This window comes from Channa argus, chromosome 9, assembly GCF_033026475.1.
Source record: "Channa argus isolate prfri chromosome 9, Channa argus male v1.0, whole genome shotgun sequence".
Classification (NCBI taxonomy): Eukaryota; Metazoa; Chordata; class Actinopteri; order Anabantiformes; family Channidae; genus Channa; species Channa argus.
In genome coordinates, this window is record NC_090205.1 from 4,912,243 (window position 1) to 4,934,101 (window position 21,859).

General features: G+C 43.8%; 1 protein-coding gene across 6 annotated transcripts in view; it reads left to right on the top strand.

Annotated features, from left to right (window-relative positions):
• The window catches only part of LOC137132436 (diacylglycerol kinase beta-like), an 89,556-nt gene that overhangs the window by 15,500 nt on the left and 52,197 nt on the right, over positions 1-21,859 (top strand). For 3 of the 6 annotated variants that reach the window (XM_067514862.1, XM_067514864.1, XM_067514863.1), the window contains 16 exons: positions 1,608-1,684; positions 7,221-7,241; positions 7,855-8,005; positions 10,605-10,667; positions 11,027-11,293; positions 12,469-12,681; positions 13,062-13,111; positions 13,447-13,521; positions 13,915-14,034; positions 14,483-14,600; positions 15,091-15,179; positions 15,944-16,060; positions 16,966-17,064; positions 18,443-18,553; positions 18,663-18,736; positions 19,916-19,990. In XM_067514862.1, the coding sequence (XP_067370963.1) occupies positions 1,608-1,684; positions 7,221-7,241; positions 7,855-8,005; positions 10,605-10,667; positions 11,027-11,293; positions 12,469-12,681; positions 13,062-13,111; positions 13,447-13,521; positions 13,915-14,034; positions 14,483-14,600; positions 15,091-15,179; positions 15,944-16,060; positions 16,966-17,064; positions 18,443-18,553; positions 18,663-18,736; positions 19,916-19,990 (1,720 nt within the window). The remainder of the gene's footprint in view (positions 1-1,607; positions 1,685-7,220; positions 7,242-7,854; positions 8,006-10,604; positions 10,668-11,026; positions 11,294-12,468; positions 12,682-13,061; positions 13,112-13,446; positions 13,522-13,914; positions 14,035-14,482; positions 14,601-15,090; positions 15,180-15,943; positions 16,061-16,965; positions 17,065-18,442; positions 18,554-18,662; positions 18,737-19,915; positions 19,991-21,859) is intronic. The other 3 variants (XM_067514866.1, XM_067514865.1, XM_067514867.1) reach the window with 3 other exon arrangements.

Here is a 21,859-nt window from a genome sequence, read left to right on the forward strand (position 1 = left end):
TCAATGTCAGAATATAAAGTTTTCTTTGTGATAGTTTTATTCACCACTAAAAAAAAATGAACGGTGGATGCAGCCAGCGTTTGCTGATTATCCATCCATCCATCCACACATCCATTCATTACTTTAGCTATTAAAGGGTCGCGGGGGTGCTGGGCGTGATCCCAGGGCAAGAGGCCGGGTTGGGCACGCAAGTGGTTCGATCGATTGGATCATAATCCTTCTCGCGGTGGTTGTTTAAGTGTGCAACCTGTAAACTAAATCCCCGTAGAATCGCTCAGATCCGTCGATGGACGTATCGATGGATCGAGACTGGCACCGATTTCGATAAACAATGAACCATTTTATTGCGTCCCCGACCGATCGTTCGCACGTCCCCCCCCTCCTCCAGCTTCCTACCACAGACATGCATGTTAGGTTAATGGATGACTCTAAATTGCCAGTACGTGTGAATGTGAATGTAAATGGGGGTCTGTCTGTGTATGGCCCTGAGATAGACTGGAGACCAGTCCAGGGTGGACCCCGCCTCGGATAGGCTTTAGCACCCCTGCGACCACACACAGGATAAGCTGTTACAGATAACGGATAGATGCACTATTTTAAGCAACAGTGTTATCAAAAACACAAACTTGGCATCGGTATTTCCTAATTTGCAAACACTAAATTGAATGTCTTTGGATTTTGGGGTGATCGTTGGACAAAACAAGCAGGTTCCCCTTGGTGTTTGAGGGGTTTGTTGTTTGAAAATGTATGGACCAACTGAGTAAAACCACTGTCAGCGTTAAACATTTTAAACAGGTTGAGATGTGTCGTCCTGGGTTTCAGGAACGTGGTGAATGTTTTCACTGTTAGTTCACAGTAAATGATTAAACCCGATTAAATGAATCAGGTTCCAGACAGACAGATTGTTAACACGTTAATTCATTTAGAAAATTAGTCAACTTATCATTTAGACAAAGAACTTATGAATAGAGACTCAACAATTTTTACACCGTTTCACGACATTTTACAGACGAACGATCAATGAAAGGAATCTCTAGTGGTAATGCTGCTGGCTTCAGGGTGTTTAAATCAAACGTACAGATCAGTTACCACATTGTGCATCCGGACACAATGGATGTTCTCCAATCACACGCTTCTCACATTACCCGAGATCGTTTTGTTGGTCTCCTGTACAGTCAGATGCAGGACCGAAATAGAAAAGCATTACGCCCTGTAAAAGTGATAAAGTGTCATGGAGCTAATGCGATTGGTGAAACCGGGTTTTGAGAGCATACCTGCGTAGCCACAGTGCGTTTGGTAATGGTGGTCGTGTGTACAGAGGTGCACACATCTCCTCCTTTTTGACAGCTAATGGTGGTGGGCGGGATGGGATTACAGCATCTAAAGGTGAGGAGGACACAGTGTCCCCTCCTTATAAATCGCAGCATGAGTCACTTTCCCTGTTAAAACGATAAGTAGGTGCAGCTTGCTTTTTTCAGTTTTATCAGAAAAACTCGGACTAAGATATGATTATAAAAACTGCCCTCGGGCCGAGTCCGGCATATTAAAGCACATGCATTTCTGTAAATGTAATAACAGAGTACTGTGTTTCTCTTTTTCCACCTCAGACTCCACAAAGAAGCTGAAGGATGTGCTTGAGGAGTTTCACGGCGATGGAGTCCTTTCCAAATACAATCCGGAGCAGGTGTGTGTGTGTGTGTGTGTGCACTATAATTCCCTATGCCACCATCCTTCAGCCACGTTTATCCCCTCGTCACATTCTGGTTGATATTTTCTCGCTCTGTGCCTCATTGTCACTGTGAGATTCTCTTTCAGCGTGAACACAAATGCACCGAGTGACGTTATCAGACGCCTGCTAAGTTCCTCTGATTCATTCGGTGTATTATCAATCACCAAAGTGCTTAGTCACCTCCACCCTTTTTTTTTTAGACAAAGGCTGGAGACACAACCTCGGCCTCAACTTCGGCGCCTGACGTCAGCAGATCAGCTCCCAGCTGATCCATAGGCTGTAGTGGCTGCAGCATTTGGTGCAGACTTTTTTCTTTATTCTAGTTTATTGGCTTTTTTATCACTTTTGGCTCTTAATTCCTCTTCACATTCTGTAGCACGCGCTGAGATCTCGTAAACCAAAAGAACCACCTGCCAACACCACACTGATGTTCACAGCAGCTGCATTGAGTCTGTGCACAATTTGATTCTGAAATGTTTGAGACAGAAATGTATCTACTCGGGTAAATTAGCACAGAGTAAACGCAGAATTTGATCTATCATTGTCACATGTTGAGCTGAAACACACAGATCCTGGTGCAGCTTGTGGTCACTTTGTCGAAACAGTATCTTCAACCGTGGAATCTGTGAAGCTCTGCTCTTCTTTTTGGTAAATGTTATATTTTGGGAAAAGGGGAAAGGTGTTCGCTATGATATGTTGCACAAAGCCCCCGCAGGCAGGAATAATATGTGATGATTATAATAGCACATCATTTGATGAGATTATGAGCTTGAACCATGTGGTTTGCAGGTGGAAGTTGGTCTTGTGCTGTGTGAATCTGCATAACAAGGAACGTCAGGGATTCGTGCCAACACAACTGTGCGCAAGATCCCGGAAAAGCTGTTAGACGTGTAAAATTCTGCAAATGTGTTTGTGGATTTTCAGCTTTTCAGCTGCACCTTACGCACAAAAAGTGGGAAAATGGCTCCCTGGGCACAGACAGGTACAAACCCATTCCACTGTGTCTCTTTGGGATTTAGTTTCTTCTATTTGAGGACATTTTGTGCACATTGTTGTCGGTCATGTCCATTTTTGGTCGTGTTTTTCTGCAGTGCATTTTCCATTTTGGCTATTTTTTAGTAGTCTAGTCATATTTTCTGTCTTATTGGGGTCGTGAATTTGTTTGTGGTCTGTTTGCGACGTTATTGATGATCCCCGGGTTGATCCCCCATTGGTAATGTAGCCGTGTAACACTGTCAGCCATGAGCTCGGCAATGAGATCCAGAAGCTTCTGATCCACTTTCCCACATATCCATTAAATCCATTAGGGTATAACCCGCCGTCAGTCGGGCTGCAGGCCAGCGTCTCTGTTTTGGCACAATTTTATGAAATCATGTAGTGCAAATGAGTTCCGCCTTCTAGTTATACAACGTTTTTCCATCCAGAGTTCAGACAAAAGTGCTGCATCAATGTCATTTTTTTCTCAAAGCTTGGCATCTCCATTTTCCCCGGTGGAGTGAGAATGAATCAACATTTACGCAACATAAATACACAGTGATTTCATACGTCGACCTCCTTTTTCTACTTTCCACCCTGATGGGAAGCAGCACATAGTGCTCACTTGTCTGTGACACCTTTTGACCTCCTTGCACTCATTACGCATTTCCCCTCGCTCCTCTCCTCATTATCGCCTCTGCCCTGCTGCAAGCGGCCCCGCAGCATTTGTGATGACATGACGAACGGCACGGCTGGACATGTGGCGCCGCAGGAACCAGACTTAATGCTAAGGTGGGGCTCTCTGAGACCCCGCGGTCACCTGGCGCCGCGGCTCTTCGTCTGCCATTTGTTAATGAGCGTGTGTGTATATGTGTGTGTGTGTACATGTAGCGGTAATGACTCATCACTCCGTTGTGCCACCTGTAGTGGAATCCACTAAACTAGCCGGAGTGTTGGGTCTTGTCCATAGAACAGATTCGCAGACAAACAGCAGCACCATCACTTCCAGAGATTGATGACTGACTGAGAGACAGAGGCTGTACATGAACCCACACAGGATTTGGCTTTACAGCAGTTCGAGCTCCGCATCCATCAGGCGCCACTTATTTATCACCATGTCATTTAGCTGCGCTCTGTTTTCACAGCACAATCGATGTTCTCTCACAAAAAATGCCTCATTTTATTGGTCACGTAAAGCAGATTGAAAGCATGTGTAAATCTGTTTCTGTCTGTGACATGAGGGTTGTTGAAACAACCAGAAAGCGTTTAACTGCTTCTGGTATTGTAATAATAATCACATCATTTCAGTGCTAGTAAGTAAGTAAGTCAGTACATTTACTCCAATTCTGTACTTAAGTACAATTTCGAGGTACTTTGTATTGATTTTACTCCCCCACCATTCAGAAGGAAATAATATGCTTTATAACTCACTAAATCTATTTTACCGCTGCTTATTTCCGAGCTCTTAATATAAACTACAATCCACTAAAAACTAAAGATGTAGTTTTCTGGATGAAACAGCTGTCAGTACATAAAGCGCTTAAAAACGAGCTTGACTCTACAGTAACACAGAACTTTGTCCTTATTTTTATTGTTTTCTTATACATTTTCGTTGCCATATTTTCTTCCTTGTGAACGTTTGGCAACACAAATTCAGAGCCACCAAAACACACACACGCAGTAAAGTGCCTTAAGTACATGTAGCTTGAGTAAAAGACATCAAGTGGTACAATCGGCCAGAACTTACACTTTTGTTTGAGTATTGCATTTATACCACGTTTCTACCATTTAAACAAATTAAAGAAAACTATAATAAGCAAACAAAAGCGAGACATATTTTTTGCTACACGTTTCTTATTGCGATCGAAGTACCTGAATATTATACAGTAAAATTAACAGCACAAAAACCAATCGGTAACTGGGATTATAAAAACCTTGTTTTTTAATTGCCTTGACTGACTGGTGCATCTTAAGCTTCTATCAGCTAGTTCTAATGTGCACATTAACACATTAAAGACTCCAGCTTTTCTCACACAGGTGAGGGGACTGCAGCTGTCAGTCTGTTAGGTCCGTCATCCTGTGACCTAAGCAGGACAGGATCATCCCTCCATGTAATACCAAAGAAAGTCAATCCAATGGTTCTGTCGGCCCTGCTAAAATGAAAAAGAGGAGTAAACGAGCCATGTAAATTTGTCATAGCCGCCCTGGGGAGATATTTCCAGATTGGCAAAAAAAAAAACAGTTTAGACTCTGGGGAATATGAGAATTTGCACGAATGCATCAGGGTTTAATCACTGTATATTTGAAGCAATCCATCAAAATATGAACGGAGCTTTTAATACGTTATGATTTGAACATACAGTATCTAAGGACATAAGACATATAATATGTGTGTGTGTCCACAGCCATAGGTACATATTTGTGGAATCTGCCGTGCGCACAGAATTAAAGCCATGTGTTTTCTTTGGCCAGAAATGGAGAGGAGAGTGATTAATGCATGGCTGCCTGTGGGAGCTCTCAGGGTTATCTCAACAAGGAGGATCCTCGTCACGGTGCGTTCTTGTGAGGTGTGCACCCGGTACAGCATCTCCAAAACCCCAGAGCGGGAGCATTTTAGAAAGCATACTTCCATTAAGTCTAGAGATCAGCTTACTTTGTCCTATTGTGCTGTGCAGCGAATGTTCTCTGGGGGGAAAAGGGTGTTGCTAGATCAGCCTCGGTGTGTTTTCTCAATTTACTTGCACCACATCGGGTGGTGTGTGAGATATTCAGTATGAACTGCACAGTGCAACAGGAACTAATCTGCCAATACTTACTGCCGTGAGATGAGGGAGGGAGGCCATGAGTCATGTGCAAGTCATTAGCTAGTTAAACTCTGTCATGGTGGTTAGTTGTCAGTAATTACATCATTTACTTGCAGGGACAGAGGACGATGCCAAATGAAAACCACAACAGATGCTAATGAGAAAACGAGACAAGACACGATCTCAGGAGATGTTTTCTTAGTTGGCTTGTGTTTTGGCTTGTGTTAAGTTGCAGTGTGTTGAGCTCTGAGAGCCATCGTTAGTTGGAACCAACAGTCAACTGGTTACATTTTAGTGTTCAAAAGGTCAAAGGTCACCGTGACCTCTTGCGTGTCCCATTCTTGTCGGTGGACTATATCAGGACTCTCTGCAGGGAATTTCAACGGAACTGGCAAAACTCAGTTGTATGGAAGTGTATCAGTGCCAGAATCTTAGAGCTCGACACCCCATTGGAGAGCGAGTCGGCGTTAGAGCGCGACCAGACACAGATCTGCAACACAACAGAGATAGATGATCATGAACATTCTCCACTCTTACATTTCTGTCCTCGCTTACGCTCAAATCTGACTCTGCTCTTACAAATTTAGGCCTGCTCACAGTTTAATGCTGACTCACAAACTGAGAAGTTCTACAAATCCCGGCCTTGTTTGATATTCATATGTCTTGACTGTAAACTTTGAAAATGAGACACGTACCTCCTCAAGACTCGTCTTGACTTGACTAGATGTTCTAAATGGTTTCTTCTTCACCGTGGACGGAATTCTGCCGTCATCCACTTTAGCTGTCTTCTAGGCTTCTTGCTGTTGCTGAGCTGCAAATTAATTCCTTCTATTTGAGAACATTCCAAATGCTTGTATTGACCACTTCAGATGTTTTTTGGCTGCCTCTCTTTTCCCTCGGCCTAACGATGTCCTCCTGTTGACAGTTCCAGTCAAAGCAAATATTACACTCACCTCCAGGCCGTTTGTCTGTGTGACTCATTTAGAAGTGTTAAGGAAACAGGCCACACCTCCCCGCTACTTATCAGCCTTTTTTTTACTTTAGAGCCGCCAAAAATGGGTGTGTGTGTATAAAAGTGGCTGCTATTCCTCACGTTTGCCAAATCATAAATGTTCTGCACTTATATAGCGCTTTTCTACCTATTGGCACTCAAAGGGCTTTACACTGCTTCTTATTCAGCCATTCACACTCACAATCACACACACACACACTCAGACAACGATGGGGACAACACTCGACGGTAGCAACTAAGGGGTTCAGTGTGTTGCTCAAGGACATGTGACCGGAGGAGCCGGGGATCGAACCAACAACTGCTCCATCTTCCCGCGCCACAGTCGCCCGCAAGCCCCTTGAATTGAAGCTGAATGTCTTGACTTCACTTACGTGTGACTGTTTCATTTCAAATTCAATGTGGTGGTGTACAGAGAGCAAATGCCGAAAAACCGTTTCGTTGTTCCAATATTCATGAAGCTAAGTCTAATTGGAGTCAAAGGTGTATTGGTAAAATAAGGCTGGGTGGTCCTAGGTGTGTGCGGCACGGTGAGAGTTCCTTCAGAAATTAGGAGCCGTCAGCCTCATTCGCACCACAACTAAGATGCTGACCTCACGCAAAGCAGCTAACCCCTTCTCTTCTTCTACCCACTCCTCCCTCACTCTTTCCTCCTTCCTCCCTTCTTCCTTTCGCCCTCTCATTCTTCCAACCTGTTAAACAGAAGCAAGACGTTCTCAACCAAGTAAGCCTCAGCCCGGTGGGCTCTGCATGCTGTGTGGTGTCTGTGTCAGCAGACTGCATGCACATTCTGTCCACTAACATAACATAACCCTGCCGTATCTGCTACAGATGGTCTGACAACCTGCCAGAGGGGAAAAGGGCCAAAGTTCATGGGGTCCTAGAGTGGAGTTCACACAGCACGAGGGAGGGAGGGGTGGTGTGAGAGCCAGCACTACTTTCTTGTGCTCAGCAGCACATCTCAGGGATGTTAACATAACATGTGTTGCTTTTCGTATGACTTTGCATCACGGTTTTATCTGGATGCAGCTTCTGGCAGCTCCACTCTGCTCTTGCTAACCTAAGAGAGAGATACAGCCCTGCTCCCACAGACTTAATACGAAACCTGTTGAGACCATGAATGGCTTTAAAGCACATTTTCATGACTTCTATGAAAACCGAGGCTGCACAGCTTCATTTCTGCAGGTCAACATGAATCAGGATGTCATCACATTTTCTCTTTTCTCATTTTTCTAACAAACTATTTGTCCATTTGTGGCCGGTGAAAACGTAATTTTCCTGATTTCCTAAGTGCCTCTAATTATATTGACCTACTGTGCTCTTTCTTTTTGATGCAGCCCATTGACTATGAAGGCTTCCAGCTCTTCATGGCCACTTACCTGGAGAACGACATCCCTGAAGAGCTGTGTCAGCACCTCTTCACCTCCTTCAAGAGCAAGACAGGAGGCTGCTCTCCCGACCCATCTCGAGCCGGAACGAGCTTACTGGGTAACGCTGTGTGTGTTTGTGTCACAAGTCATGACATTTCACTTGATTTTTGCTGCTCAACGCCACAATAATCTGGTGACTTTCCACCATGCGCAAGCGGCTGGGCTGGTAGGGGCCCCAGCGCGTTCTCCCTCCCGAGGCGTCAAAAGGCACTGCGTTACACGCTGATGCGTAATATTTAAGCCATTAAAAAATTATGTAGTGTATAAAGTGAAAAAGATTCATAGGGACGTGGACGGGGGCGGTTTAAGAGCTTTTCCCAAACGAGACCAGGGTTCGACTCTAGTGGGAGATGTTGTGCACTTTAACGATGGCCGTAACAACACAACGCGATCCACGTGCTTACTATTGTAAGAAGGTGTGTGTGTTTGGTGCATAACCCTAAGCCATGTTGTCTCTTAATGTAACCTTACCATGAAGTTGTTTTTATGCCGTCCCCGCGGCGTCAAATGGTGGCGCTCCTTGAGCGTTCCATGCTGACGCCACAGCGTCGCAATTTGACGCCTTAGGAAGTGCAACACTGACGCTGCGGACTGAAAAAGGGTTTGGTGCCAAACACCATGGTGTTAGAGCTGATTCACTCTGAGTTCTTCCGCATTGTTTTGATACACTAACTTCTCTGCAGAACGCTTGTAAAGTTCCCATTTTTGGTCTAGTTTAAATTACCATGTCATGTGGCTCAGTGGTTCTCAGTCCTGGTCCTCGGGGATCCCCGCTCTGCTTCTTTTCTACCCAGTGCTGAGCACCTGGATCAAGTTTGCCAGCCAGAAGCTGGATGATTCAGTTTGTCTTCCCCCAGTTCACCCTCATCTAAGATGGTATTGTCTGGCTTCTTATTGATTAAAAACACCTGATGCAGGTAATGAGCAGTGGGTAGTTGGGAAAACAAGCAAAGTGAGGACACGAGATTGAGACCCACTGATCTATAGTAGATGGATTACTTCTTCTTCTGCAGTGTGTAAGTGGTGCCCGTGTGGAGAATTAACACCAGCAGCTGTTTGTCTTCACGAGCATCTCCTGTATATGATACTCTCTGCTCAATTAGTATTTGCTTGCTCTTTGTTGGAAAAAAAACACTGAAGAAATATTACACTGGCAGACTTCACGCTGACCGGAGCACAAGCACATGGAAGGACGGACGTCTTCGGGTGGCTGAGCTCTGAGCAGTATGTAAACTGTTCCTGCCTCCATCCTTCATGGTGAGTGCTGCGTGGGCCCTGCAGAGCAGCTGAGGTGACAGATGGACTGTTGAATTAGGGATCTATTTCTGTGCCACAGTGTTTGTAGAAGTAAGAGGCAACAAGTGTGGAGCAGCTAAATGTGAGGGACAGTCACTTCGGGTCACCGAGCACTGTCTTCGCCATCCTTCGAGACGGTCTCTACTGTAAATGACCGGACGAATGCAGAAGTAACAGTACAAGTTGTAAAGTGTTTGCAGATGAGTTGGTTTCTGAAGGCAACAGCCATTAATAGTCATCAGCGCAGACTCCAAAGCCTCTGATGTGTTTGCTTTTAGCTACACATTAGAGCATCTGCGCCCGCGATCGCTCTGTTTGTATCCAGTATTTCCAATGGTATTTAGCTCACTTACTGAAGTAAAAAGTATTTAAAATGATAAATAGGTTATATATGGTATAAGGTTTCTGATTTCAACAACCTCTGTCTGCTATTTTATATTTCGATTATATTTCTGAATCTTATCAGCTTTACAACAGGGTTCAAAACAGTCCTATGACTATAAAAGGAATTTGTTATTAATGTGAATATGAAAGGAAACTAGTAGTTAAAGTTATCAGATCAGAAACACTGTACAAGTGTAAATGTACGTAGTTACTTTCCACCAGTGTAAACATGTCCACAAAGTGCAGTTAAGCCCCCATGGGGAACTGTGGGGGTCAGTTTTTAGGGCTGCAACTTTTTCAGTTAGTTATTTTAACTGTGACTGGAACAATTTGTATTGTAAAATGTTAAAAGCGGCACCACAGCATATAAACCCAAATGCACAGGATACTCTGACCTGATGTGCTGCTTAATTAATGTTCTTTTTGATCCCCGACTCACATTAACAGAAAAAAAGTGGGCTGGATACTAAATACAGACTTTACATTGACTTTATTTACATCATAGTTTATAAAGAAGTAATGGAGACCTTTCAGCCTGACTTGACTTGGGATTCTGCTGCTGCTTTTGTGCCAGTTCCTGGGTTCACATTGTGCTGATGGAGCCTGCACTGCCACCTCGTGGTGAAGTTGGATAACACGACAGGAACCAGTGTGAAGCGGACTGGTTATTGTGATTAAGATTAAATCCATTAGCATCTTACAGTGACGAGTTTTATGGTTTTTCTATCATGTCTGACGCTTTAATTGCTCCTTGTCTTCCATTTCTGCCTCTGTGTCTCTTGACGAGACATCCAAAAGCGGGCTTTTATTTGAATAAAATAATTTGCTGCTCACAAATTTCCTGCTAATCTTGAATGGATATTGATTCTATCTGCTGTTAGGCAAAAAGTGCTCTTTCTTCACTGATTCCTGCTGCGTCTGCTGCTCTTTTTTTTTTTTTCTTCTTCTTAAATCTCGAAACAATGACTGACCCACAGAAGCCCGGTCCATTGATGCAGGCATCTCTATTCAGACCGAAGTGGCCTGTGCCCCCATTACAGGTACCAGAGCGGCCCGACTAGCTCACATGGTCCGGGTGATGTCCTGCTATAGCTAAAACCTCCTGCTCCTGTGGTGCTTGGTGTGCATTTGTTGTGTTGATGTGAGTTCATGGTATTGTACGTTGCTTGTGGAACAGTGATAACACTTAGTTGATGCTTTGTGGATGCTGCGCGTTTAAGGTCAGTTTATCTGCTTCCTTTCCCCCCTGTGCTTCCGGAGTTTTTTTGTATGTGGACTGTTGTATGTGAAGCTCCTCTCTCACCCTCCATTGTCTTCATAATTTCTCTGACCTGAACTAATTTGTCCCTCTTGTCTCTCTTTTCTTATGTGCTCCTCTGCTCGGCACCTGTACGCACAGGGATGAATGGGAAAAGCATCCTGTCCGCCATGGGCCGGCCCACACCAGAGCACTCCGGCGTGGTGAGCGCGGCAGGCTCTGGAGCCACCGCCTCCCCTTGTTCGTCTCGCTCCTCCTCGCTGCGTTCGGGGACCGGGGGCCACACCCCTCGGGGGCCCCACCGATCGCCTTGCACCCATGTCAGGAAGCCAGAGGGCAGCAGCAACAATGCCCTAACCCCAAACTCCGGTTTCGCTAGGTCGTCAATGTCCCCAAAACTTTCACCAGGTGAGCTGCCCGTGGTTGATTGTATTGATTTTTATAACATCGGTTTCTGTGTGCGTGGAATTTTACGTTTGTCGACCCCCAAAAAAGTAATTTTCTGCCACATTCACACTTCAGCAGGTAGAGATGATTTAGTTTTTGTCTCTCAGTATTTTTATTTGATTTAGCAAAGTTCTGTTGTTCCTTTAGTCTAAATGATCTAAAACTCAAAGTGTTTTTTTTTTTTCAACTTGCTTCCTGTGATTTTAGTTTGACGAGTACATGGATGCGTACGGTATTAAATAGGCTCTGCCTTCCCCTTTACCCTCTTTCTGCTTCTGGCCAGAAACCTCGTCCAGATCAAGTCATCAGTTCAGCTCAGATGGTGTCATCTGGTTGCTCTGACCACAGAGCTTTCTGTCTTGGTCAATTTGCTGCTCCGTAACTCCTCCAGGTGACATTATTGGAATTGAAACCAACTCCAGATGATCCTCTGAAAAGGTTTAGCTAGAAGCAGAAAGATGTTGATAAAATATAGTCAGAGGGACATTTACTTACCCATTTTCATCTGGGCTCGGGATCAGCACCAAGGTGGCTCCTGGTTGCTGGGCCGGGCAACTCCCGGTGGGGTGGGATGCGACCTTGAGGCCCTCTGCATCCCAACCCGATGCTCTACACATTGAGCCACCGGGCCCCCCCACGAAGCCCCATTTAAAGACCTTTACCCTAAATGTTGAATGTAAACATTTCCAAGTAGTAAGTCAGGCTTTTTACAAAACATGTAAGTAATAATAGTGTCAGATGTTTTTTGGTAGTTCTATCCTAAATTATGAATAAATATTAGATCTGGGTTGGGTCTTGCTGTCACAACTTGCCAAGTAAACCTTCGTTATTGGTGCTTTTGTCACTGATTAAGAAAAGAAATGTGATAAAAATGTATAGATCCTGCTTTCTACTAGAAAATGGTCTTGATGTTCATTCCATTTTAAGATGCAACCTGAAACCAAACAGCTACAGATAAGTGCTTTCTTTTCATCAAGCTGTGGTTTTTCCCTTTCAGCCAGGCGCCTGTGGCATCACCAGGATCTGTCTGTACTGTAGTCTCCACATGCTTTGTCTGTCCCCCCTGTGTCAAACTGACACCCAAATTGTGTGATTAACTTTTGCGTCTTCTCTCCTCGTCCCATTCATTTCACCAGACGAACCGCAGCGAGGTAGAAAAGTGAGTCGCTTTAAACCCTTGTGCTGTACATCAACAGAGAGGAGCCGCTCTGAGAAGCATCTGTCCCTGCGGAGGAGCCCGTCCCCTCAGAAAGCCTCCCCTGTGCTGTCCCCCCAGGTGGTCTTTCTCAAGGACATCGTCTGCTACCTTTCCCTGCTGGAGAGGGGGATGCCAGAGGACAAGCTGGAGTGTGAGTGACAGGGATGTGGATGGGATGTGTGGGTGAAGGGTCGGGTCCTCTAAGAGCGAAATGGGCAGGGGGCAGCTGGTGTTTGTGGTCTCCACCTGCGGCTGCCTCCCCAGGGCTCTATAAAAACACACGGCAGGTCCGTGACGTCTTTAAGCTCTGCTGTGCCCAGTTGACTCCTTTAGCGTCTAAGTCTGTATTGGCACCAACTGACAAGGCTAATCTCTGCTAACTGGCCCCTATGCAGCAGTACAGAAGTAGCACGCTCCACTTCTTTAACCCTGCGGTCATCTGGAGAGAGCCCAGGAACAAATGTTACAGCTACTAATTATCTGACAGCATGTGAAACATCATGGGATCTCTGCTCTCTCGTTTCCCTCTAGTCATGTTCCGGCTTTACGACACAGACGGGAACGGACTTCTGGACAGCTCGGTGAGTTTGTGTCTCCTCGTCTTCTCTCTCTCTCTCTGTCTTTGCCCTTTCCACACGGCAGCTCCAAGAATAGTAACTTGAACACTTAGTGGCAGCAGTTGTGTTTACATGAGATCATTTGTAATGCTTCGGTTAAATATCAGCCATGTGCAGAAGTGAGAACATAACCAGACGGGCAGCTCATCGGGAACCTGGCACACATGGAGACTTTATTGCACGTTAACGTTGACCGAGAAGTTTCACTTTTCACACCTGAAATGTCGGGGTTGTGGTTATTTTATCACAAGGTGAAGTCAGAGGAAGCTCTGAACACGGTGCATCCTGTCTTTTTGTAGGAGTTAGATCGTATCATCAATCAGATGGTGCATGTTGCAGAATACCTGGAGTGGGATTCGACAGAACTGCGGCCGGTGAGCGAGCGCACTGTACACCGCAACAAACGAACCCACATTGTGTAGCATCTTGTACAAAAACGTACGACCTAAACCAAAAAAGCGAAACATAAAACTACTTTTCTCAGCGAAGGGAAAAATTACTTTTATTGTTATGGTTCATTTTTAAATCCTGACCCTGAGTCAAACTTTAATATAAACTGCACATGCATCTTTGTGTGTTTATAAAAGTGGATGTATTTGATAACTAAAGCTGCACATCCATGTGTCTCACACACACTTGTTTTCATTATAAAACAATTGGAGACTCGGAGCTTTAACACAATGCTCGTTATTTTGTTCCACACTGAACGTGCTAGAATGTGTAAGTGCCCAAACAATCTGCTCTAGCCGGTATTTCCGTCACTTTAGATCCTGAAAGAGATGATGGAAGAGATCGACTACGACCGGGACGGGACGGTCACACTGGAGGAGTGGATCAGAGGAGGCCTCACAACCATCCCTCTCCTGGTCCTACTGGGCATGGATACGGTACATATTTCTGTGTGTGTGTGCATGAAAACGTTATTTCTGTTGGTGGCACTCTCTTCTTTTACAGTGTGTCCGTGTTGTATCTCTCATTAGAACTTGTTTATTCTCAACACTGGAACGTCAGTCGGCTGACTCATGTCCTCTGCAGTGGTTATATCAATTTTAAAAAGCCATCTATGCAGCTTTTCAGCTTAAGTGTTGAGAACACAGTGGAAACCAATATTTCCTGCAGGCGTCCTCCTCCATCACCAGTCTCCTAAACCCGAACAGCACCTGTCTCCACCGAAAAACCTGGGATGACGCCTCAAACAGAACTCAACTAGGTTCAGTGACTCTAGCTCGAAACAAAACCTACAGAGACAAGTCAGGGAAATTTAGCAGAGTTGAAAGTGTTCTTGCACGAGCTGCACCTTTGTCGCTGAGAATACTTCTTTGTGTCTCCTCCTAGAACGTGCAGGAAGACGGGCAGCACGTTTGGCGCCTCAAGCACTTCAACAAACCAGCGTACTGTAACTACTGCCACACCATGCTGCTCGGCGTTCGCAAGCAGGGCCTCTGCTGCTCCTGTGAGTCCGAGCCTTTCTCCGTCGGTCTACGTCACCTCGCGTCCCTCCCTGCGACGTCCTCTCCTCTGTCTTTGTGTCGTCCCCTCATTTTGTCTGTTAGCTGTTGTCTCCCTTTTGCTGCCTTTGTCTGACTCAGATTAATGTTGTTTGTTGTGCCCGAGTGCCTCTGGGTCAATGCTGTGTTTCAATTAAGAGTCCTCACAGTCATCATTAAAAAAGCATTAACGCTGCCATTACGTGTAATTTCAGTATTGATTGAACTCAGTATCTGTTAAATGCAGATGCTCGTTGTCTGAAGCCATCTCTGATGTGGTAAACTTTTATTCAATTCCCGGCAAATTAGGTTTTTAGCTGCAGTTATTTAAGACGAGAGGGGTCGAATGAGTTTAACAAGTTCAAGATAATGTTTAATATATAAAAAAAAAAAGGAATATATTGCACATTTTTTGACACTGAAGAACTCCAGTAAATGTCCAATCTTTTCCTACAGTATGCAAGTACACAGTGCACGAGCGCTGTGTGTCCAAAGACATCGCCGCCTGCATCAGCACCTACGCCAAGTCCCGTAAACACACCAACGTAAGTGCACGTGACAGAGCTCATTTTGCACGCTACGACACTCTGGTGGGCTGGGACCAGCAACCAGTCTGCTGAGCAGATTCCCGTGTAACGGAGCAGCGAGGATCATGGGAGGCTCTGTGAGGTCATGCGAGCTTTGTTATCTTGGTAACATCCGCGGTGATGTGAGCAGAGGGTGGAGAGCGGTTTCTCCGGTTCCCTGTCTACCTTTCATCTATTGTCTGTATATTAATTTAGATTTAGCTAATTATAGATAACTCGTCACCTGGCCACACACAGAGACCCCCCACCCTCCTGGATTTTTTGGAGTCCGTTTGTGTCGATTATATATTTGTTTTTAGTAGTTTCGTGCCTGTTTTCAGCCATTTTGCTATTCAACACTTTTTAATACTTTATGACTTGTTCATCACTCTAGTCATTTTGTATCTTTTTGTGATTATCGTGCAACTTGTTGGCATTTTGTGTTGGTGTGGTCTTTTTTTTTTATAAAAAAAATATTCAATTTAAAAACAAATTGAAAGAAAATATTTTAATTAGCATCATTCATGTATTATTTCTCTACCTATACAGTGTTTGGGTTCGACTCGAATTATCTTAGTTGCCCTTGTTTTAGTAGCTTTTTATTTTAGTTTAAAACAATGTTGCACTTTTAATTTTCTTATGATTAAGTTTTGACATCTCAGTTCTTGACCTGCTGTATTCATTTTGAACATCAAGAAAATATTGTAACTCCAAGTCCCAGTTTTTGGCCTCTTGCATCGCAGGCTATGCAGCATGTGTGGATGGAAGGCAACTCTCCCACCAAGTGCGACCGCTGCCACCGAAGCATCAAGTGTTACCAGGGCCTGACGGGCCTGCACTGTGTCTGGTGTCAGATCACTGTGAGTCTCGCACCAACACCATTAACTCTTAATCGGAAGTGAGCGAATTCCTCATTCATTTTACACCGATGCTAGTTTTTCCCTTCTCTTAGTTTTAGTATTTTGTGTCTAAGTAGTTAACTCAATCGGATAGAGTCAGTATTTTTAGATATTTTTTTCTTTGCTACTTCAAACTTTAACGTCACCTTACGTCCTGGGCAAATATTGTAATTTTACTCCACGTTAGTTACTAGTTACTGTTGGTACTTTTCTGAGCGGATACTTTTGTTCTTAAGTAATATTTTGAATACAGAAGTGAGTGTTTCTGCACTGTGATATTGCTACCTAATTAAATAATCTGCGTCTTTCTGACTTGTGCAGAAACAGGCAGAAATTGTGACACTGGAACCAACCTTACACTCATTTGCCGGTTTATTAGGAACATTTAGCTGAACCAGTAGTCTTAATGCAGCCGTCCTCATTTTATGACGATAGTTTTAGAAGCTACTTTTTGCTGCCGTGCCGTTGTATTGCACCGCATCCCACTGACGTTTCAATCAGTAAAATCTGAGCATTGGACTTATGTCTCAGACTGCATCACTTTCAGCTAACTCCCCTTCACATCATTGACTTGCATTGCTTTTCCAATCCACTAGATGTCACCCCTGATTTGCATTTGGCTCAACAGTGGCCCTGCTGGTAAAACATTCGCATCCACAAAGTGCTCGCTCTCACATAAACTATCCTGCAGAGACGTACAAAGCCATCACTTTTTGACTGACTGATACTTGATGAGGCGGTGAAAACATTCAGCATGTCCTCAAACCACCTCAGATTTGTAGCGTTTGGTAACATTTGATGCACCCGGTCTCACAGATGGATCACGCCCACAGTTCTTATGTTTCTGCGTCTCCTCCCCTCTGCAGCTCCATAATAAGTGTGCATCTAATGTGAAGCCAGAGTGTGATGGAGGAGCCTTGAGGGACCACACTCTCCTGCCATCGTACATCTGCCCTGTTGTCCTGGTGAGAAAGGCTTTTCTCCTGCTGTTCATGTACAGGATTCACAGTACATAACGCTTTTGCAGGCTTCCAAGTGAGAAGCAAATGATGGGGGGGGGCAAAAAAGATTACAACCCTGTGCTTGCAAACACAAATCCCCAGACATAAGACAATGGAATGAACAGTTTCACCAACATCAACATTTCATCACTAAATTTCAAGTAAAAATAATATTTTCATGCATGTGTACTTACAAAATTACATAGAGTTTTGTTTGTAGTTTTGCCTTTTTTCCAACTAAACTCATTGTGAGTAAAAATGACTCTTTTGGTTAAGTGTATTAGTTTTTGGGAAATCGGGAAAGGTTTTAGTCCTCTGTCCCTCCCCATGGGGACCGTGTGGCGATAACTAACAGACCATTTCAAACTTAGAATTAGTTACTAATGATTCTCCATTACTGCATTAACAGAACCAGGACTCGTCTTTTATCCTGCCACCATCGCTGTGATGTAACACCGCCTCCCTTTTCTCCACCTTGCTGTCTTTAAGAGCATTGCGTGTAGTGTCCCTTTTTTTTTAAATGTCCATGTTGTTGCTGTGTGACACGCACAACACCTCCATTAACTAACCCTCAGTAATAAATACAGTGTGTTATTTACATAATAAACATATTTCTGATGACACCAAAGTGACTTTCATGATTTTCTGAAAGATCAATGGGGTGACAGAGCTGCTGCATTTAGACTGTAATGTAAAGAAGGTATAACATAGCCTACAGTGTTCAGACATTAATTTAATTTAATTTTGACGCTTTTATTAATAATAATAATAATTATGTAGGTTTCGTGAATTTCAAGTTAATTTAAATTTAAATGGCTACATTAATATTAACTTTTTAAACTGAACTCCCAAAGTTCCCAGCATGCATTGGCGAAGCGTAAAAACTCTTTTTGATTGGTTTGAGGAACCCGTTCACGGTCTGGTTTTTCTTGTGGTTTTATTACGGTTACTATGATGAAGGTCAGTGTTGAATAGAGTCAACTTGACATCTTGAGTTCAGTTCACTTAACTGAGATACTTTTACATTTTTAAACTCATAAAGTAATGTTGACCTGACTTTTTCAGCCAAAGTCGAGCTACAGCATGTTTTTAGGAACTTAAGTTTCCAAGCAGAACCAACTCTTAAACTGTTCATATTATAACAGTAGACATTTGATACAAGACTCGTGCAGCTGCAAAACATTTCAAGGTTTTGATTTGTAAGGGGAAAAGTGTCTGCAGGTTAACTTAATTATTTTAGAAATCGGGATGTATGTGTCTTTTTGCATCTGTGCTCTATGCAACCACTGCAGAGAAAGTGAGACCCTCGACCCTCAATCCTTAAGCTTCCTGTCTTTAACAGGATCGTCATTCTGTGGTGAAGCGCGGTGAGGGCGAGTCACCGCCCTGCACCAGCCCTGACGACGCCAACCAGACCTTCAAATTCTCCCCTGGAGATGGACAAGCACTGCAGGTGCGTCGACCAGCAGCTTTTCTCTCCTGGTGGTCACTGAGGGCACCGACCAAAAGTGGTTAGCAGATGCCTGAGTCTCCTTTTTTTTTTTTTTTTTCCTTGTCTCCAGATCAGCCCTCTCCCAGGTACTCACCCGCTCCTGGTCCTGGTCAATCCCAAGAGTGGAGGGAGGCAGGGGGAGCGGTAAGCTGCCATCAGGACCCGCTGCTGTGTTTTTGTTTTGTTTTTTGCTTTTCAAAATAAAATTCACGAATTTAGTTTTGTCCAAAAGCTTTAGTTTAGAAAACGCTGAGTCAGACATTTGGAAATCCGTGTAAAATCAGGGGGAAATTGAGCATTTTAGACATATTCACTAATCCATTTCCTGTTTGGTTTGGCTTTCGGCTACAAATCAACTCAAGCCGTTGCCATTTCTCAATATTCATTTGTCATTTTAAGATCTTTTCCCTCAGTTTTCAATTAAATAATATATGAATATACAAACAGTCCCCATTGAGCATTTAGGCCTGATTTTATTCGGGAATCTGAAGGACTGTGGCACATGACCTGCAAGTAGCTCGGTTGTTTTCTGCCCTCTTGTCTATTGGCTGAGGGCATGAACCACGGGCTCACATTCAGTGGGTGGTCTTTTGTGGTAATCTGCCCCGTTTGATGCACTGCTATAGTATGATTAAATTGCACTACTATTAGAGGCCTTTTGGGCCATTATCTGAAAATCACAGACCACTTTAGGAAACTGATTTCTGTCACAGAGGGCACCATAGTTTCCACACCTCCCCGCTGTCTCCCTGAACGCTATAATTTGATGATGAAGGGCGCTGCACCAGCTGTAAATAAATGTCTTCATTGTTGTGTTGCTCCCCACCTACCGCACAACACAGACCAATCGTACCCTGTTGCTCTGCCTCAGCCTGACACGTTCCCATAGCAACACACTTCTTATTACCATTAGAAAGGAAATTATTCTCTATTAATAGACGTTGCATGAACAAACAAAATATTCTGAACAGGAAACCAGAGGCTATTGTTTTACTATTTTTGTCTGTGTAAAACTGAATCCGTCGTTGTTTAAACGTCTGCTTACATCCAGACAGTTTAAGTTACAACCGATTCAACATGATTCCTCTCAATCAAATAAATTATTGAATTAATCATTCAATTCCCTTGTGTACATTTCTTTATCATTTAGAATACGAGGCTGAAACGTCTTTACCTGGTTCATCAGTAATTTCAAGGAGCCTGAGGTCTTCTGCTGACTTTTAGGGGCTTATGTTAGGACTCAGTGGATTTGGTTTGAGGAAACTGCGCTGATATTTCTTTATATTCCACACAAGCTCGCTCTATGTCCCTCTCTTTAACCAGGGTACTGAGGAAGTTCCGGTACATACTGAACCCCAGACAGGTGTACAGTCTGGACCAAGGGGGACCCATGATAGGGTAAGTCCATGCGATCAGTTTTTTTTTTTTTAAAACAGTGTTGGACACAAGTGAATGACATGTTTAGCTACATTTTGCAGTAGCTTGCTGCTAGTTAAACTATATATATATATATTTCATGTAGAATTTGGCAACTTTTTCTTGCCATGTTTGTGTGGTGACCTAGAGAAACTGCAACCTGTTTTGCTCAGTGAAAGGAATGTTTGGCATAAACTTCATCCCTGCGAAAAGCTCCGATGTGAGTCCTACGTTTAGGACAAATTTAGACAGCAGGGGTTTTTCCAGGATGTTAGAGTTTCAGGTAACCAGTGAAAACTCTTTGTCTATAATTTCTGATGTTTGGAATCTGAATTTGTTATAATGCCCTGTCCTGTGTTTTTACAGTTTCTACTAAGCACCTTTCATTAGCCAAACTACATTTCCCTCTAGAATAGCTTTGCTCTGTAGTTCAACTTTTTCCACTGTGAAGTAACCAGCAGGTTGCAAAGTTATACTTTCAAAGTAACTTCCCCAGCACTAGAGTTTAGATACACACCAGCAGCAAATTCCTTTCTTTCACTAAATAAACACCTGCGATACACAGCTCCGCGTGAAGAAATGAACAATTATTAAAAGTCAAACGCAGGTTTGCGTGTAATTTATTTGATGGTGGCTTAAAGCTGCAAAAAGGTTTAGTTGGTATTTCTGAGTTTATATTTCAGGCTTTCAGAGTAGAAATAAGATCCTAAATAAACTGTAAAGTGGAAGCAAAGTGAGTTATTGTTCAGTCAGGGAGCTGTGCTGTCAGACTACCTATTTCCTTCATTTCAAACTACGTAACCTGCTGTGGAGTGTGGTGAGGCGGACATTTGACCTCCTCACACACACGTGGGTACGTGCGAGGCGAGCACAGCTTGTACTTTGAAATGCACATTGTTGCCCCTTCTGTCCGCTCATGGAAGAAGAATGGCCCGACACAGCACGAGGGGTGTAAATGCTTTACCTGGAAGGTGAAGCACTCGTCCTTTCACTTGATTTTGTGTGGACGTCTCCCCTCCCTTGTCTGTTCCCCTGTGTTGCTACATCTCTCTCACTCAGTCACGACATGCAGAGCCGGTGCCCTCGAGAGCCCGTTGTAAAAAAATAAAAAAAATAAAAAAATAAACGACCCGATGACGTAGTCGAGTCGAGAATGCTGTGGATGACACATGCAGAGAGAACGTCTCAGCCTGGAAAGATATCAGTATTGTTTGACCTGTGGAAAAAAAATCACCACCTGCTAATAGCAAAGGTGTCGTCTCCCCAGAATGTCATCAATTATTTTTAGTAGCCTCTAGCTCACAAAACAGGACAGTATCTGTCACTTTTGTTCATCTCAGATAGCTTTGATAAATATTCCATTCTATATTTGTGACACCAGGTTTTCTGCACTCCAGTATCTCTGAGAACAGTTTTCATGGTTTTGACAGTATTTACATAATTTTGTCAGGCTTCCTCATTTCAAGTGCATATGGTCTTTTATTCACAAACACACATCTGAGTGCTGGGGACTCTTCATATCTCAAATGAGGTGATGCAACGCCGTTAGCGGTGAGCAGTGGGAGAGTTTTGCTGGTGTCTGCACAGTGACTATAAACGCATGCATACAAATAAACACACTCTGAACGATTGTGTGTTGTCACGTCGAGGGTTAACCTGCTCTCAGTTGAACTCTCCACAACTGTTACCATGGGCTCCCTAGCAACAGGCTCTGCAGGCTTTGAGGTGAGAGGCAGCTCACTCAGGGTAATTTGTTTAGGGAATGCAATTAGCTTTCTGTACTTTCGGTCATTACAGACATTGTTTCAGCCATTCCATTCCAGTAAAAATCCATTTGGCTCTTTGTTGATG